This window comes from Pteronotus mesoamericanus, unplaced genomic scaffold (assembly GCF_021234165.1).
Source record: "Pteronotus mesoamericanus isolate MK-2021 breed Mesoamerican mustached bat unplaced genomic scaffold, CSHL_Meso_final contig_101, whole genome shotgun sequence".
NCBI classification, from domain to species: Eukaryota; Metazoa; Chordata; class Mammalia; order Chiroptera; family Mormoopidae; genus Pteronotus; species Pteronotus mesoamericanus.
The window spans coordinates 15,379,958-15,393,010 of NW_026555001.1; the positions used below are offsets into that span (position 1 = coordinate 15,379,958).

General features: G+C 47.4%; 1 protein-coding gene across 1 annotated transcript; it reads right to left on the reverse strand.

The window, feature by feature from the left end:
• Positions 1–1,878: 1,878 nt before the first annotated feature.
• TCF23 (transcription factor 23) lies at positions 1,879–4,322 on the reverse strand. Its single transcript, XM_054566219.1, has 3 exons — positions 4,101–4,322; positions 3,111–3,353; positions 1,879–2,058 (listed from the first exon to the last, which is right to left on the reverse strand). The coding sequence occupies exons 1-3, from the start codon at positions 4,320–4,322 to the stop codon at positions 1,879–1,881; spliced, it is 645 nt and encodes a 214-aa protein (XP_054422194.1).
• Positions 4,323–13,053: the final 8,731 nt, after the last annotated feature.

Sequence of the window (13,053 nt, forward strand, 5' to 3'; positions counted from 1 at the left end):
TGCACACCCAAAGACAGCGTTCCCAGTTTCACCCCCAGAAAAACACTGTGTGCCACCCGCATGGGAGGAAATTCTTCTGCTCCTTTTCCCGTCACCCTCAAACTCAACCAGGAAGATGCTGCTCATTGGCTTTAAAAATAGAACGCTCGAGCTGGACTTTTATGGTCTTGTGAAGAAACTGTCTCATGCCCACCCACACCTGGTCTCTGCCCTGCCTGGCCCCGTCCAGCTGCCCAGAGGCAGCTCTGCACAAGCTCTCCGGGCCCCTCGGTAGATTTATGAGTTCGGCCTTGGCTGGGGCCTTCTCCCCGTGGCTCCCAGCCACAGTCCAGCTGCTCTCCCACATCCCGTGCAGCCATGGCTAGGACGTTCTGTGTCTCCTTTCCTGCCTCCACCCCAACTTGCTGAGTCACCTCTTCAGCCCCTTTCTCTCTGTTGCTCTGGCCGGCCTTGCGGAAGAAGAGCAACTCATCACACCGGCGACCACCAGCCACTCCCAGCCTGGCCCAAACCCCACTTACTCTCCTGACGGCAATGGTGGCTCTGTCTAAGGCTGCCCCTGTTGGGGCTCTTGTCGTCTTGGCCCAGCCCCTCCCACTTGGAGACCCTGAAGTTCAACAAAGAGGTGGATCCTTGTCTGTCTGGACTTCGGGCATCTGGAAGATTATTTCCAGTAAATGTAGACTCTGTGATTAGTCCTCAGGTTATGTCTTCAGGACCAGAAGGAAATTCCACTGGAATGCTCAGATTTCTGGCGCCCCATGGCAGGACCTAGGGAGAGCCTGGGAGGCCAGTGTATGCAGGGAGGAGCTGGCCCTAGAAAAGTCATTTGTAGACAGATTGTAAAAATAACTCCAGAGCCAGCGAGGCCTTAGGCCAAAATCAGACAAGGAACCCACTGAACCCTGGACTTGTTTTCCCTGGAGGTTAGGTTTCTAACATAATGGAAAGAGAAGACTATAATTACCATTCCCTGGGAAAGACACACCTACTTCTAAGGTCCTTCAAGGATGGAACTGGGTCCATCTACATTCGTCTTATGAAAGGCCTTGAGGTGCTGTCTGGCTCAGTCAGGGCAGAGCTGCCTCTGGGTTAAGATCTGCTCAAACTAGGCAGTAGGGAATAAAAGTGTGTCTGGAAACTGGAATGTAAACAACATAAGCTTTATGGCTTGACCTGTAAAATATAACTCATATCAAAAGAGTGGAAGGGTGCAGGGCTCACAGAGGGAGAAAATGTAGTGATGAGGGGCAGCTGGAGAGGCCATAATGGAGAGGCAAACCTCCTAAATTCCTTCCTGCTTCTTTCATATTCAGTAAGCCCGTTGTGGCAAACAAAACAAAACAAAACAAAACAAAACATGTTCCCTTCTTCAGTTTCCCCTCTGGTTAAGCGACCCCAGCCAAGCTCTGTTCACACTCACAGCTGCCGAGAGCCTGTCTGGCCTTTGGCTGTCCCATCAGCCCCTGAGGCTGCTGCTACCCCAAGTCCCTACCTCTGCACCTGTGCAGGAAGGTCTGTCTGCTTGCAACCTCCAGAGGGTTTGTGGGAACTTTAAGGGATTGGTGGGAAGCAAGGGGTGGGGCCCTAACTCAACTTCCAACCCGATCAAACCTCTTCCTCTACCATTTCCCTTGTAGCTGCCATGGAAGAGCCACTGGGGAGTCACCCCCTGGGTGCCAAGATGAAGATTTACTCCCTGGTCCTCCTGAGCTCTCTCCGTCACGGGCGTGCCCATGGCTTTGTCTGGTGTGCGGGCTGGAACCCGGGAGCTGAGTGTGAGCCGATGCCTAAGAGTCGGAGTGAAGCAGGGCCTGGTAGAGAATCCGGGCCCCTAAGCTTGAGGCGCAGTCTAGGAAAAAAGGGTGAATGTGAGGATCATTTGTCACCAGGAGCTGGTGAGAGTGGCCTGGTGGGGAAGAGGGCATCTGCCTCTCCAGGGACTCGGGGCCTGGCCTCGGCCTCCTTTGGTCTTTGGCCCAAGGCGGCAGCTGTGGTGGAATCGAGGCCAGAGCAGCCCAGGCCTCCAGCATAGAGACGAGACCGCATGGGCCACTTCTGCAAGACACAGGGACAGAAAGTAAGTAATGCCCACCACTGCAGCCCCTCCTAGTCCGCAGCACCCCAAAGCCCGCCTTCCCTAGGCTCCCGCCCCGAGACCCTCGCCTGCCGTGTCTGCTGCGACGCAGCGGCCTCTGGCTCACCACCGCTCTGGCCCCACACGCTCTCCTGGCCACCTGAGCCTGGCAGGGATGCGCTCGAGGAGCAAGGCCCCCAAGAGGAGCCCCCACAGTGAGGAGGGAGGGAGGTGATGGCAGGGCTGGCTGCAGCCAGGCTGGGGCTGGGGTGCAGGGCAGGGCAAGGAAAGACCCCTGATGCTGAACAGCCCCGACCCTCTCTTGTATAGCACCTGCCCCGCGCCCCCCCCCCCCCAAGTGCCTCTGGCCCTGGGTGTCAGTGCTGCCGGCACGCTCTGAGCTGGGGACCTCCCAAGATCATCTGTCCTGCCAGTAGGAGCTTGGGCAGTGCCAGAAAATATCCTGAGGTCTGCCCTCGTCTTGGCAGCCACTGCTCCTGCCTAACCAGCCCCACTAACTGGCCCCTATCTGTTCCCTCTTCAGTGTATCATCCACCGCCTCGTCTATGCAATGGCCTCGCCTCGATCACCATTTTACAGCTGAGGAAGCAGCTCTGCCCCCCTAGGTCCCACTGTCGGCCTTCCAGAGTTGCTCCCATTTAGTCTTAAATTCTTGCATGTTAGCTACGTCTGTGCCATCCCCTGGGCCTGCGTGGAGGCTGTGGGCAGGGGTAGTGGGGGGATGGGGTCTGAGGTCAGGCACCCTTGGGTTCACCTGCATTTGGCCACTTACTCCCCCTGAGCCTGGGCTTCCTCGTTGGTAAATAATCCTCCATTGGTTCTTGTGTGGATTAAAAGGGAAAAATGAGCTAAGACCCGTAGCCCAGCTCCTGGCATACCTTTAGCATCCAAATAATGTTAGCTGTTATTAAGATGGTGACTCATCTCCCCGCCATGGACAGGAGGCCCAAGTCCACTATCCTTCCCTCCCAAACCCCTCTTCCTTGAGGCCCTGGCTGGGCCCATGGCCTACCTTGAGTGGGTGCAGGTAGCGGAGTCCACGCAGGAAGGGTGGCCAGGCAGGGCCAGGCAACTCCTGGCCCAGCGTGCGGGTGAGGTGGGCTATGTAGCTGGTGGCCAGCACCAGCACATCCAGCTTGGAGAGCTTGGTGTCGGGGGGCACGGCAGGCAGAGCGGCCTGCAGGGCCAGGAAGGCCTGGCGCAGTGTCCTGACCCGGCTCCGCTCCCGCGCCGCGTTCTCGGGGCTGGCCTCACTCTGCACAGAGGACCCCGGGTGAGTGAGTCTGACCGGCCCCCCATCGGTCCCTGGCTTTTAGGAACATTCTAGGGCGAGGCCTTCTGCCAGACTGGTAGCCCTCTGAACAGCAGGGACCAAAAGCATCACTCCGTTGTGTCCGTTCTTGGCCCTGCCCTGACTTAGAGCTGAGGAAATGGAGAGCCAGCCTTGCCTGGGGTCAGATGGACCCGGATGGCAAAGCTCGGCTCAGAACCTGCACTCGCCCTAATTCTCCACTGTGCCTCCTCCTGGCCCTGGTTCCGTCCACACCCACGTCTGAATCCTGCTTATCATGGTGCTCTGGGGCCACAGGGAGCACGGAGCCCTGCCCTGCTCAGTAAGGATGACCCTTGGCACAGACAGGTCCTGCGAGGAAGAGGCAGCTGTGGTGAAGAGGAAAGGACACCAAACTGGGGTCAAATCATAGAATGAGCTCCTAGCCCTGCGGCTGACTGTTGCTTGGGACCTTGGGAAACTCGCATCCTCTCTCCAGGCTGCCGTGTCCCCGAGAGAAGTGAGCTGGGCCCGGTCTCTCAGCCACACTCTGGTTAAGACCGGCTCATCCCAACCACGGAAGCACGGAGCCTTAGAGTGGAAGGGGCCAGTGTCTCCTCTTTAGAGCAGGGATGCTAACACTGAATGACGCTCTGCCATCGGAGGTGATTCCTCTCAGCCCCTCCAGCCCCTGCATCCCCAGCGCCCTCTGCGGGGCCAGTGTTTCCTTACCCTGCCACGAGCCAGGCTTCTGGTCCTGGGCCCTCTTGGGCCAGGGGCCGCTCTGCTCCACCTTTGGCTGCTCCAGCTGGTCTCTTCCCACAGGTCCTGCCTTGTCCTGCTCAGGCGGCTCCTCCTCCTGTCGGTGCCTGCTAGCAACCTCCGCCTGGCCTTCGCTGGGCCCTGCCCCACTCCGGGCATGGTGGGTGACCCTCTGGCCTTTTTCTGTGACATGCCACACCTAGGGATGTGGTGCCGCCACCCCCAGGACAGGAACACGGAGCCCAAGGGAGTCCTTGAGCTCACGCGAGCGGGGGCAGGCTGGTCATCCCATCAGCAGTGTCTCTATCTGAGGGAGCTGGCGCCAACTCAGCCCTGCCTCGCTTCTTGCTCTGGGAAAACCGCCCACCCGGCACAGCCCCCGAGAAAAAACTCCTGCCTGCCTCCCAACCAGAGGAGGGGTGGGGGTGCTGGGTGCTGGGAGTGGCCAAGCCCTGGGAGGAGGCCCCTGCTGAAGAAGGCAGGGGGATGGTGGGAAGGGAGCTTCCTTCCTGGAGCCTTGCCTGACCCTGACAGCAGTCCTATGATCGACCTGCAACTTTAGCGTTGGAGTTCAAGTTCGTGGAAGGGCCCTGAACCTCCTTCTCTGTGCCAGAAGCCTGCCGGCACACATCCCTAAAAGGATGTTTCCTCCCCGTGCCAATGAACATGACCTTCCAGCCACCGGGCACTACTCCCTATCCCCCAGGCATGCCCCGGATTTCCAGCCCACTGCTTTTCCTTCTACCTTTCCGCCCCGCCAAAACACCTTCCTCCAGCTCTGCCACGGGAAAGGCTGCCACTTCTGCGGGCCGTTCCCTGCGTTTGTTGAAGGCCAGAGCCCAGAGCCTATGTCTTCCTGTTTGATTGGCGCCCCATTTATGCATGACCACACCCCGGCCAGCTCCCCAACAGTTCAAGGTCCTCCGATCATTCCATACCAGGCAGTGCGCTAAGCACAGTGTACTATCTTTCTTTCTCAGATCAACCTTATAAGAAAATAGACTCACATCCTCATTTTGCAAATGGAAAAACCGAGGTATTGGGAAGTGAAATGTCTTGCCCAACATCAAACATCTAGTAAGTGATGCAGGCGGTAGGAAAACCCAGGCAGTCAGCAGACTTGGAAGGCTGCCCTCACCCTATGCAGTTCTTACCTTGGGCGAGTTACTCACCTGCCTGTCCCTTTGTCTTTGAAGGGAAGGACCAGGATGTTTGCCGAGTGGCACTGTATCCTCCATACAGCTAGTCAGCAGGAGGCAGGCTGAAGAAATAGCAAACCCGCCACAGTAGCCCCTGCCTGTTCTCAAGTTACCACCTTTGCCAGCAGCAGAAGTGTCTTGCATGTCCTTTTCCCTCGATCTTGAACTCCAGGGGAGACAAAATAAGTAAAGGGAAAGTACAGAGAGGACAGAGAAATAAAGGTGGCTATAGATACAATGAGGCAGACACCCAGCCAAGCAGAGAGAAAGGAAAAAAGAAGACACATAAAATTGACCTGAATATCCCCCAATAAGGAAGTGATGTGTGGTAATAGAACAAGACAAGCCTCTGTATAATGACATGGAAAACCTCTTCAAGATGCACAGTTAAGTGAAAAAACCTAGTTGTAAATCAATCAATATGTATAATATCCAGCCAGGATGAAAAACACCAAAATTACAAAACAAAACCAAACCCCACCAAAGCTGTAAGTGTACATATTTATGCAAACATATAAAAAGGAGACTAAAAAGATGCATGCCTGGTTTTGTTTTGTTTTGTTTTCTCCAGATGCAGAGAATTAAACACACACCTCAATTCATGGCACTCAGAGTCTTTGGGACACACAGGGCCGATTGTGAGCGGCACACCGCCCCCCGCCCCCCTGCCTCTCTGCCTTCCTTCCTTCCATTTCCTTCATCCCATTCCCATTATTCTTCCCTATCAAAGGCAGCCATTCTAAATGCTTTAATGTATATTTTGTTAGTACATGTGGTGGTTTGAAAATATCTACATAACTTCTTTGATATGCTTCTCTTCAAAAGGCTAAGGCTGACGCCTTCCCCGTGAGTACGAGCTAGGCTCAGCGACTTGCTTCTAACAAACAGAATGAGGCAGAAGTGGTAGCTTCTGCATCGAGGCTCTCTCTCTGGTCACTCAGGTAACGCCTCTCACTCACTCTGGGAGAAGCCAGCTGCTGTGTCATGGAATAGCCCTGAGGAGAGGTCGACCTGGTGAGGAACCAAAGCCTCTTGCCAACTTGCCCAGTGTGAGTGCATGACCTCGAAAACAGATCCTCCAGCCCCTGTCCAGCATGGCGGTGTCTGCAGCCCTGGAGGACAGTTTGAGTGTAACCCAGGAGAGTCCCTGCGCCAGAGTCACCCACCTAAGCTGCCCTAACCCATGGAATTCCTGACCCACAGAATGCACGTGAGATAAATGTTTTGGGGTGTTTTTTTAAATTTTTGCTTTTTAAAAATTTATTGATGAGAAAGAAAGAGAGAGAGAGAAATTTTTCTTCTACTCATTCATGCATTCAGTGATTAATTCTTGTATGAGCCTTGACTGGGGATGGAACCTGTAATGTTGGTGTATTGGAACGGTGCTCCAACCAACTGAGTTACCCTGCCAAGGCTTGAAATAATAACTTTATTGATATTTAAGTTTAGTAGTAATTTGGTAAGCAGTATGTGGTATTATTGAACCATGTGCGTTGTTGTATGAATGAAATTTTAAATTCAGTAAATGATAATACATTTTATATTATAAATATATAATATAATATCACCTATATGTTCAGTATTGTATTATGTACTTCATTGTTACTCCTTCCATTCAAGCCTCTGTTTTAAGTCCCTTGCTTCTACCCATTGCAGAGTGCTCCACAGTGTGCACTCATCACATTTTGAGCACCCAGAGTCCCAGGGATGAACATCCAGATTGCCTCCAGCTCCTCTTCGCCCCAAACAATGCTGTCATGAATACCACTGCACACCTTTTCCCAAATCCAGGTAAGATTTTAAAAAACCTCTGTCTGGCAGCAGAATGCCAGATGCATTGACTAAATACAGCCAGACAGCCGTCCAGAATGGCTGCAGAGTCTGCATGGCCGACAGCGCTGCGTGGGACCCCAAGTCCTCACCACCACCCAGTATTAACTAGATTCCTAGTTTTATAGTCATTTTAATTTGCCCTTATCTGATTACTGATGAGTTCAAGCATCCTTTGTGTGTAGTGCTTGGTAGAGATTCAGTTTCATTTTTTTCCATATAGGGAGACAGTTTTATTATCTCCATATAGGGAGACAGTTTTCCCAACATGATCGACTAACTAGTCCATTCTCTCCCTGTTGAGCCTCAGCTCCCACTTTACCATATATTAAGTTTCCATATTTGTTTATAAGTCAATTTCTGAGCTCTTTATTTTGTTCCACTGATCTTTTTGTCTGTATTTGAGCCAATATCACACTGATTTCATTACTATGACTTTGTAACATGTTTTAATATTTGGTAGAATAAAACTCCCGCTTTACTCTTACTTTTCAAGGTTGACTTTGTTATTTCTGGACCTTTATTTTTCCAGATATATTTTAGAGAAAGTTTATTGAATCCCTAAAAATTCAACTGAAATTTTGACTGGGATTTCATTGAATCAATGGATTAATTTGGGACGTTTGTCATCTTGATGCTTTTAAGTCAAGTTTTCCAAAAAACATGGAATGTCTCTCACTTTATTCCAATCATCTTCTATATCACCTGCTAGTTTTATAGTTTACACCACGAATGTCTGTGTATTCTTGCTTAAGTGAAATTGTTCATAGTTTTATTGTACTAAACAGTTCACCGTTTTTGTTGCTCTTGCAAATGGTCTTATTCTTATATTTCCTAGTTGATCACGGGTGCTATAAAAATGCTATTAAATTTTTAAAAGTTTGTCTTGAAACCAGCAACCTTGTTGAACTTTATTAGTCTTTTTTAAAGATTTTATTTATTTATTCCCAGACAGAGGGGAAGGGAGGGAGAAAGTGAGGGAGAGAAACAGTGATGTGCGAGAGATACATCGATCAGTTGCTTCTCGCACGCCCCCAACTGGGGATGAAGCCACAACCCAGGCATGTGCCCCAACCAGGTATGGAACCAGTGACCCAGTTTACAGGCTGGTACTCAACCCACTGAGCCATACCAGCCAGGGCTGAACTTAATTAGTCTTAATACTTTGTTGATTTTGTTGGTTTTTCTCAGTAGATATAATAAAGACAATTTTATCTCTTCCTTTCCAATCTTTATATTTCTTGTTTCTTTTTCTTTCCTTAGAGCATTGACAAGTGCTTCCAATACTATGTTAACCAGAAATCGTGATAGTGGGTACCTTTTTCTTTTAACCTGAATGTATCTACAACTTCTCCATTAAGCATACTATTTGCTGTAGGTTTTTAGTATATGACCTTTACCAAGTTAAGGCTGTACTCTATTCCTCATTTGCTAAGAGGTTTTGTTGTTGTTTTTTTTAAATCATAAATAGGTGTAGAACTTTATCAAATGTTTTCCTGCACTGACTGAGATAATCATAAATTTTCTCTCTCAGTCTATTAATATGTTAAATTATGCCCTTAGATTTTTCTGATGAACAATCTTCCTGAAGTTCCTGCGATAAATCCCATCTACTTATGATTTATTTTTAAAATACACTGTCCTATTCATTTAGTTAATATGTTATTTAGGATTTTTGCAACTATTTCATAAATGAAATGAGATTATGATTTTTCTTTAATTACCAATATTTGGTTTTGGAGTCAGACTTACACTAACCTCCTACAATGAGCTGTATAGCTCTCCCTCTTTTTCTGTTTCTTCAAACAGCTTTTTACATAAGACAGGAATTAACTCCTCTTGAAAGTTTGGTGAAATGCTCTTGTAAAACCACCGGGCCTGAGTTTTTTTCTCTGGCAGAGAAGAAATTGTAACTTCTGTCTCAGTTTCTTTCATGTCTTATTGATTGATTTAAGTTCCTTATTTCTTCTTATAAATATGTGGTATTTTATATTTTTCTGTAAATTCATCTGCTTCAACCAGCAGTGAAAGGGGACAGGAAAAGAAGCCTTTTCCCTGCCCTTCTGCAACAGCCACCCATACGTCGCCTAGCACCTCAGGCGAGACAGAATTCCCCTACAAGTTTCACTACTTCTAGTCCCAAGTGGGAACCCACTTCTATTATTTTTTCATCTCCATTATGCCTCTAGATATAGTCCTCTTTTTTTTGTTCTATATTTTATTTGCACCCAACTCTCTTTTTGCTCTTCATCCGTGTTGCCAGAAGTATGCTTAATTTATCAATCTGTTCAAAGACTACCCTTTGATTTTAATATTTTATATCTTTTAAAAATTATTTATTTAAAAATTGTGATAAAATACGTAATAAAAATGCACCATTTTAAATCATGTTAAAGTGTACAGTTCAGTGGCATTAAGTCCCTTCACGTTGTTGTAAAAGCATCGCTGCCGTCCTTCCACAGCACACTTATCATCTTGCAAAACTGAAATTCTATACTCATTAAATAAGAACTCCCCATCCTCCTTGCCCCTATCACCTGGCCACCATCGCTGAACTTTCTGTCTCTAGGAATTTGACTACTCTGAAGTACCTCATCTGAGGAGAATCATACAGCATTTGTCCTTTTGTGACTGGCTTATTTCACTGAGCGTGTCTGCAGGGTGCATACATGTTGCAGCATGTATCAGAATCTTCTTCCTTTTTAAGGCTGAATAACATCCCATTGTATGTATATGTCACATTTTGTTTATCCCTTCATCTCATGGACAGTTAGTTTGTTCCTACCTTTTGGCTACTGTGAACAATACTGTTATGAATATCCATGTACAAATATTTCTCTGAGACTCTGCTTTTGATTCTTTTGTGTATATAACCAGAAGTGAAATTGCTGAATCATACAGTAGTTCTATTTTTAACTTTGTGAGGAACTGCCATACTGTTTTTCACAGTGGCTGTATCATTTCACATTCCCACAAACAGTGCACAAAGGTTCCAATTTCTCCACATCCATATGTACGGTTCTGTTCCAGGTATCCACTGGGGGTCTCAGAACATGTCCCCTGTGTACAAGAGAGAACTACTGCCTGCCACCTCCAGATGGCTGTACGTTCTCCAAAAGCTGTTTTACTCGAACCCGCTCTGCCCACTGTGATCATCCCTTTCCTTTCTAAGCACTCACATCCATTTTGTTGAGTAACCCAGTTCCAAATTTTCCTGGCAGGCACACTGGTTGGTTTGAGATTCTAGAATTTATCTTTTTCTCTTTTTTTGAATATTTACTTACCTGCAGTTGTCTGACTCCTCCCTTATAATCATGATTTCTCCAAGAATTCTCAAGTAGTTCTGCAAGCAGCCCCTTCCTGCCCCTTCCTACTATATTATAATATATAACCTAAACAAAGAAGAATGAAAAAAAGTGCATGGGTCAAATTCTATTCAATAACTGTCCATTTACCCACTTACTCATCCTCTCAAACATTCACAGATTTCTAGAGAAAGCGTGCTATGTAGCATTTGAAAGAAATAGAACAGAGTTCTTGTTCAGGGTTGGAGTGTTTGGGGTGGGAAGAGCATGTGGTAGATAACATCTACAATAGTGAACAACTAGCGAACTAAAATGGCTCTGTTCCAATATCACTGTTTCAACCTGGATGCCAAGTACCTATCTCACACCATATACAAAAATTAACTCAAAGTGAATCACAGACCTAAATGTATGAGCTTAAACTAGAAGGTCTGAAAAGAAAACACAGCAAATCTTTGTTACCTTGGGTTAGGCAATCATTTCTTAGGTAAGACACCAAAAGCTAGCAAGAAAAGGAAAAACAGATAAATTGGACTTCATCAAACTTAAAACCTTTCATGCACCAAAAGAGACTATCAAGAAAGTAAAAGGATAACCCAGAGAACAGAAGAAAATATTTGCAAATCATATGTCTGAAAAGGGACTTATATCCAGAATATATAAGGACTCTTACAATTCAACAATAAGAACAGAAAAATGTAATTAAAAGACAGGCTAAAGATTCGAACAGATATTTCTCCATATAAACAAATAACAAATAAGCACATGAAAATATGCTCAACATCATTAGTCATTAGAAAAATATAAACCAAAACCACAATATTATACTACTTTATACCCACTAGGATTGTTAAAATAAAAAAGACAATAGCTCCGATAAGTGTGGTTCAGGTGGTTGGACATCGTCCTGCAAAGCAAAACGTTGCCAGTTGGATTCCTGGTCAGGCCACATGCCTGGATTGCGGGTTCTGTCCCTGGCTGGGTGCGTACGAGAGGCAACCAATGGATGTTTTTCTCTCACAATGATGTATTCTCCCTCTCTTTCTCCCTCCCTTCCCTTCTCTAAGAATAAGTAAGTCAAATCTTAAAAAAAAAATAATAATAATAACATTTGTCAGTGAGGATAGGAAAAATTAGAGCTATCATTCCTTACTAGTGGGATTGAAAAATAGGACAGCTAATTAGAATAAAGTTTGACAGTTCCTCAAAATGTTAAATATAGACTCACCATGTGATTCAACAATTCCACTCCTAGGTATCTACTCAAGATAAATGAAAACATATGCCAATGTTCATAGCAGCATTGTTCATAGTCACCAAAAAAATAAAAACTATAAAATGCCCACCAACTGATGAATGAGGAAACAAAATATGGTATATGCATTTAAAGGAATATTATTTGGCAATAAAAAGTAATAAAATAATGATACATGCTGCAACATGAATTAACTTTGAAAAGATGCAAAGTGGAAGAAACCAGACACAACAGGCCACACATTGTAAAATTCCACTTATGTAAACTGCCTAGAATATGCAAATTTATAGAAACACAAAGTAGATTTATAGTTTTCAGGAACTGGGAAGAGGGAGGAATGAGGAGTAACTGCTAATGGGAATGGGATTTCTTTTGGGGGCGGTACAAAAATGTTCTAAAATTAGATTGCGTTGATGGCTTCACCTCCCTGGGAGTATACTAGAAAAGTGCATTGCACTCTTTAAATGGGTGGATTGTATGGTATGCGAATTATATCTCAATAAAGCTGTTAAGAAAGTAGTTATGAAAATATATAAGTGCATCCCAAGGGGGGCTGGGGAGCAAGGAAAAATAGGAAGTCAAAGGGAGGGCCCAGCCCGGATAGGCTGCATGGTTCGGGAGCACCGGGAGCAGAGGAAGTGGTGCAGGGCAGAGAGCAGAGGCGGTAGCTGGGGCCGGGAGAGGGACTCGAGTGCCCCAAAGACTGCTGCCTGCTTCCGTTTGTCAAGGGCCAGCCTGTGGGTGACCTCTGAAAGAAGGCCCCAGAGCCTTGAGCTGGACAGTCTATGATGTCAACACCTGACCTCTGTGACACAGTCACTGGACGTCATGGAGAACCGCCCCCAGGAACTGGGGCTCCTAGCTCCCTAGGGGGCTGGCAGTGCCACCCCTTAAACAAAGTCCCAGTCTCTCAGAGGCTTTCACCAGCTAGGCCCACTGCCCCTGCTGCTGCTGGGTGGGATACGCCCCGGCGTGTATCGGCCAGGCCCAGGCTGAGCCAGAGGACGCTAGCCTTAGGGACAACGAGGGGTCGAGGAGCCAGAGCGGCAGGAAACCAGGATGCTGGCTGAATCCCTAATTCAGGTTTAGGGGAACAAAAGCCTATAAGAGAAGACCTGCGCCTGGCCAAAGGAGAACTGAAGGTAAGGCTCGGGCAGAAGTCTGGGTCAGAGCGAGTCAGGATAAAGGATGCTGGGGGCGGAAAGGGGTGGATCCATTCTTTGGTGACTGTTCCTCTTTCTCCCAGGTCCCCTCATTGCTGAAGTGCCTTGTGAATGGCAGCACAGAGGAACCCTCATGGGTAAGGCCTTATGACAACAGAACACCCTCGATTC